The sequence below is a fragment of the Marmota flaviventris genome, chromosome 5 (assembly GCF_047511675.1).
Source record: "Marmota flaviventris isolate mMarFla1 chromosome 5, mMarFla1.hap1, whole genome shotgun sequence".
Classification (NCBI taxonomy): Eukaryota; Metazoa; Chordata; class Mammalia; order Rodentia; family Sciuridae; genus Marmota; species Marmota flaviventris.
In genome coordinates this window covers 108,051,913-108,058,118 of record NC_092502.1, presented here as the reverse complement: position 1 = coordinate 108,058,118, position 6,206 = coordinate 108,051,913, and the positions used below count along the sequence as shown (strand labels likewise).

Genomic DNA, 6,206 nt, shown 5'->3' with positions numbered 1-6,206 from the left:
CCTCATTGTGCTGAGGCTTATTTTTAAAAGGACATGTTTTGTTTTTTCTCTCTTCTCCGCTTCCCCCTCCCTAACAAGCTTAGGGAGACATTGTTATCTTTTCTTCCCCTGGTTAATTTTCCTTGAACACACCCACCGCAGGAAGCAGATGTCTGCCAGAGGACCTAGGAAGTGAATAGCTCCCAAATTAACAAGTGAATCCTAACGCAATATCAGGGCACCTGGGCCCTCCCTATCAGGGGCCCTCCCTACCAGAACACATCTGGAATGCAACCATTGAAGAGTTTCTTCTGAAACTCTGTTCCTCCTGATGGGCAGAACCACAGCCTCGGGGACAAGAGTATTCTGTGTTACTCCTTTGCTAGCAAAGCAATAAACCTTCATTTTCCTTTTTCTCAAAACCATGTCCTCATTATTAAATTGTCATGAACTGGCATCGGGCTTTCAGAAACAAAATTGGCACCCCACATGGGACCCAAGAGCAGATCCCGCTCCAGCTTTCTTTGGCAGGCCTGGCACTCCAAGAACCACACTTCCATGCTGAGGATGTAAGGTGAACTTTTTTGAAAGCTGACTACTGGAAAGTTAGGAGGTGAGCAAGTATGCCCCTGGTCAAACCAGAGGAGCTATTCCTGTGAGTAAAAGGAAGGGATTGAGAGATGTCCCAGCAGCTGCCGAAGCCCCTTCAGGGAACTCCCACCTTCCTTCCCTGTACTGTTTGGATTGCTCTACATTGGTCTACTTTCAGAAAAAGGGAACTGAACACAGTGAAGTTGGACACCTTGGCCATTTGGTAAGCTCCCCCAGTGTGCACACCAAGACCCTGATTCTACACATCTGTTCTCCTTTATAGGAACATCTGGTCCCTCTTCATGGGAACATCTGTGGCGCTGCTGGTGTAGAAGTCATGGTTAAGTGGGAGTTAGAAACTTGGGGGGAATTTTCCCTCTGTGTTCTGTTTTAAAAGTTCCCGTTAGTCAACCATGGATGGGGGAATCCTCTTGTTAGGCTTGAATTTGGGACCCCCAAAAGACCACCAGAGACCAAGATGATGTAAGCAGCAAAGAGGTGTTTATTGTGAGCTAGCTCGGTCCTCACACAGCACACAGCAACTGGAGATGCTGAGAGGCCTCAAGCTCAGGGTTTGCAGCAGTTTTATACACTCTTTGGGGAAGGCAGGGACTTCACATACATCATAGCATCTCTTAGCAAATCATCACACACCTTGGGAAAATCATAAAACAACTCTAAAACATGATTAGCACATTCACTGGTGGGAACAAGTTGGGTAACGGTGATTGGTTAGTACAAGAGGGGGATTCCTTTGAACTGATTGGTTTAAACCACAAGGGGAGTACACTGAGCTACATGGTTTCCCAACATATTATCAACACCATAAACTACTGGGAGGATCATCTGGCATCCTAGGTATTTTCCCTGTCTCATGCTGATTGGTGGTTGCTAGGGGGTTGCTATGGGTCCTCACCTAGCCTGACTGAGTCAGGGACACCTGGTTTTGCAGATCTCTCCTGTTATTTGTAGATAAACAACTCAGCAGGGTGGGTATGTGCCTAGGAGTGCTCTGTGGGACAAGGATCATGCCCCCTTCCTTGGACAGGCTTTGCTCCGAGGTAGAAGCTGGTTTCTCACTCTCTGTCTCTGTTTATATTTGTTTCTGGCCCTTTAAGACATGGGCAATATTGTGTTGATCCCATAGATTGTTTCTTGGGAAAGACCTTGGTTGAATGGGCCACCTATAGATATAAACCTGTCTAAGAAAAAGATGATGTTTTACTATAACAATCTGGTCTTTGAATAGTTTTCTGAATTATTGTACAATCTTGAAGTTAGAGTTGGTCGGTCAGAGATAAAATAAGTGAAAAATTCTGTATGTGCAGGCATGTACACAATTACATAACGAGTCTAAACAGTCAAATACTAAGTTGGAAGCAAAAAGGTGCTGCCTATAATGTGTGAGTATAGCAGGACACCAAAAGAAAGGATTTAAATTTTTTTTTTAATTTTATTTTTTTCAGTCCTTTCAACCAAAGGCTGACAGTCTTGAGTACTGCTTCTCAGCCTGGCCCCAGGCAGCTGCAATTATCCTGCTGTGGTTCAGGTTCACCAGTCCTGGGATAAAGGGGGTGGGGGTGGGGAATCCCAGGAAAGCTGCCCAGTCTATAGAGAAATATGCAAAGAGGACCTGGCCTCTACCCTACTTTCCAGTCACTCTTTGTGCAGGGGAATAAAATTGGAGTTTGGGAACAGGGCTCAGTTCACTGCTTCTGCAGACAAATGAAATCTGTGTGCACTGTCTCTGGGTACAGTTGACAGTGGGAACTCACTTAAATTTGAGGGCATCATGGTGGCGATAAGGGAGATTGGTCGAACAACAATACTGTGTTCCAACCCCTTGAGTGCAAACTGAAAGGAAAAAGATTTAAGGCACAGTTTTTTGTGTATACCAGACTGTGATCCCTCTCCTGGGATACAAATTGTTGTGTAAGATGTACAGATAACATCCTTGCCCCAAAGCAACAGCTTCATTTAAAAGTGCCTCCTAGGAAAAGAAAACAGAGCCTGCTCTGCTGGAGGTCCACTAGAAGTGAGTGAGGCCTTTTAGGCCAAAGGGACCCTGAGAAGGTGATCAATGTCATCTTAACCAAAATTTGTTTTAGGAGAAAATAATTTGCCCCAAGGGGAAAAATAACCCCTTACGAGAGAGGCATTAATGGGGATTCATTCTCTTCTGGACAGTTGTTTAAAAGGTGAATTGAGTCCGCTTTGTGCTTTGTCAGATATAAATACTCTGCCTATTCTGCCTGACTCACATTGATGAGTACCAATTTGTGCAAGATTTGAGAGCTATAAAGTATTTATTAAAGTGTGATGTTCATTGCTTTTAGGATTTTTCTTTGTCAGAGAAACAGGTGACTTAAAATTTTGAGAAGGCTTGATTTTCATGAATAACCTAAATATAGGTGTGTGTGTGTGTGTATGTGTGTGTGTGTGTGTGTGTAACCAAAATATATATTGTGTTTATATATATGTGTGTGTGTGTGTGTGTGTGTGTATACATATGCATATATATCTGAAACTAAATGTTTGAGCTTTATCTAAATATTCCGTAAAAGTTTATAAAATGAAAGTTCATATAGGTTTAACCAATAAATGCTGTATTTTATAAACTGCATCTGGGATGAAAGGGTCACATTGCCATTTGAAAAACCAGCTTGTATCTGTCTTCTTTGACTAAGCCTAATTCTGATCATTAACACTGTTTCCTAAATGTATAAGAGATTTAAGGCTATCCTTGATTTTTGCTAGTATGGCTAAACTCTGCAAGCCTGCAATTATCTGTGGATTCTGAATTTTACTGTGAAAATTAAACCTAGTTAATATAAGGACATCTGTGTAATTGTGACACTATTAGTTCTTCTTTGTATATTAAATATATTCATATTCTTCCAGTATATAAGTTTTAAAATGTAAAGCTTAGGAAAACACTTTATCAAGCTGGTATTCCCCAAATTAAAGTTTTGTAATGGTAATTTTAGACTTATAGAAATAGCAGATTTAGTTGGGATTTATTTATATCATTTAATATTCTGTAATTGGACATGTTATCAATAAGATATATGTAAAATTTTGTTACTTTTCACACTGAAATAGGAATTTAAAAGCATTTTTGGAAGGTAATAAGGAGAGTCTGATCTGTTTAAAGGTGACATTATAAATGAAAGCATTTTGCTACTTTTTTCACAAAAAACAAAGTTAAAAGCTCTCTTAGCTTTTATTTGATTCGTGTTTTAGATGTAATGTTGTATTGTGTTATTTATGAAGAGCCCTACCTTACCTGAGATAAGGCTTTGCCTCCTAACTTACTCCATGTTAGAATGGCTCCAAAATAGTCTAGACTTGAGCTCATTTAGAGTTGTGTTCAAAATATCAAATTTTTGTTATAAAGATTACTGTATCTCAAAATAAACAGGAGATATTTAACTATGTAAGTTTTAAGATTATGAAAATTATGTTTCTTGGAAAACAGCTATTATATAAGCTGAATATGTTTTTACTATTGTTAATTTCATTTTGTATTTTCCTTTTAAACTTTATAATTGTTGCCTGTTAATGTTTTGCAGAGGTACTCTTTCTAATAGAACAGCCTAATTAATTTGAGATAGTAAGCCATTATCTACAGGACAGACAGGATATAAGGCTGAAAGTGCTACTATTGATCCCCAATTAAATGGAAGGGGTAACTGTAAAATTAAAAGCTATTACTTCCACTTAAAGACTGGTTAAACTGGTCTGCTGGGTGTTTAAAACCAAAATCTTGTAGATGAAAGTCAGGGAAGTAAAAAGGTCAAGGAAAAAGCAGCCTATATTTGGCCCTTGCCCTCTAGGTCATCCAGAACCAGAGAATGATGGGACCAAGCTTTTGGTAATGTGATGATGAGAATCAATCAGGGCTGAGTTCTGTTTTCTCAGATGTGAAGATTGAACACCTGAGAAATGCTGAGGAGGCAAGTGTAGAAAGCAAGTTTTATTTAAAGGATAGAACAGAGATAAACTTCTCCATAGAGAAGAACTTCTATCCAAAGAAGTGGGGGTGTCCTGCCCCTTTTATACATTTTATTTGTTTGTTTGTTTTTTTTTTTAATGGCATTATGACAGTTTATTTTGAAGGTCATTTTTCAAACAAAGTTAAAGACAATCTGAGAAAAGACTGCACAGAAGACACTCATTAAATAAGTATGGTGATTAAATCAGAATAAGGGAAATATGTTCTCTTCCATAACTCCGAAATAAATTCTGTTGTCCTGAAGATTCTTATACTTCCAAAAAAAGGGAAAAATCATGGCAATTAAAGCTGCCTCTTAATCATGTAAAATCTACAGTAGCAACCATATTTTTCTGTTCTTCCCAATAAGTCAGTTTCGATCTTCAAATTGTGCCTTGTTTTTTAAAAGATAGGATGCTAGAAATTCAATGGGATTTGGTGGTCTTTCCTTTGCAAGCACAGCAAGTCCCTGTAATAAGATAGGCACAACCGTCTGATCCAGGTAGGCACGAGTTGGCAAAGACTGTAAATCCACCTTCTGTTTTGATGACTTTTCTGCATTCATCTTCTCATTTTCTACTATCCTCTCAACGTTGTCGGTCAGACCGTACTCAGAGTGAGGGTTTTCTGCAACCTGCGTCTGTCCTTCCAGCATCTGCTCTGGCTCCATGGTGGACCCTGCAAACCACAGTCCCGGGATATCAGCCCGCGCCCAAGCTGTTGGTTCCTAAAAGGTCTGCACGGCGCCACCAACTCCCAGCACGAACCGCTCCTTTTATACATTTTAGATTTTCTTTGTTCTCATGGCTTCTCTTCTCCCATCCTGCATACATGACCAGTGGCCAAAAAGGTGGGCTAAAAAGTGAAAGTGGAGAGATCCTAGGGCCCAGGAGGCATTAATTAACTACTCCCACAGCTCCCTGCAGGGAGGAACAATTCCCTGGAGGCAGATCACCTTGGTAACAGGTTGGAAGGGGAGGGAGAAGAGCATTTGGTTTCCTTTCCTTTGGAACCAGCCTTCATCTCCCTGATGGGACCCAATTATTTATTATCTACACTGACTGCCTTGTGTCCCTGGCTTCATTGCCCCCTCTGAGAATGCAACTCTAGCTGCTGTTAGAGGAAAATGGACCATGACTTCTCTGGCTGTTTCAAGCTGAGATGAGGTGACATGGGGCAAGCAGTTTGGATTTCCCTTTTAGGAATGTTTTGGATCAGTTGAGGGGTCCATGGCAAAAGTCTGTTTTGGAAAGAACTGGTTATAAAGTCATCTGGTGGTGGTGGGGGGGATTGCTTCTATGAGAGAAACAAAAAGACATAAGTACTGGAATGAGATTAACACAAAATAAATGTTGCAGTATCTGGAACATGCCAATGAATGTCATGAAGATGATATAAATCATTAATCTCTCACCAGGAGGTGCAAGAGCTAAGAAATTCTTTCCATCACAAGGCCGGTGAGGACAAGGCCTTTATTTGGGAATATAAATTTTTAACATTGCCAGAGTTATCACAACACTTAGTTTTTATAATGTAAGAATGCCCCCATAAGATGTAGTTAAGCTATCTAATGTCATCTGATTTTTACAAAATACTTTTTTGTTGCATAACCTCTGTGCTTAGTAGAGATAACTTTATTTCT

At 40.1% G+C, this 6,206-nt stretch overlaps 1 protein-coding gene across 1 annotated transcript; it reads right to left on the bottom strand.

Annotated features, from left to right (window-relative positions):
• Positions 1 to 4,656: 4,656 nt before the first annotated feature.
• On the bottom strand, positions 4,657 to 5,331 carry LOC114086534 (protein dpy-30 homolog). Its single transcript, XM_034636456.2, has one exon. The coding sequence runs from the start codon at positions 5,232 to 5,234 to the stop codon at positions 4,935 to 4,937; it is 300 nt and encodes a 99-aa protein (XP_034492347.2). The 5' UTR covers positions 5,235 to 5,331; the 3' UTR covers positions 4,657 to 4,934.
• Between the last annotated feature and the right edge of the window lie 875 nt (positions 5,332 to 6,206).

Bases quoted from the DNA above. Each gene is read 5' to 3' on its own strand.
- LOC114086534 (XM_034636456.2), bottom strand. From the start codon at position 5,234: ATGGAGCCAGAGCAGATGCTGGAAGGACAGACGCAGGTTGCAGAAAAC.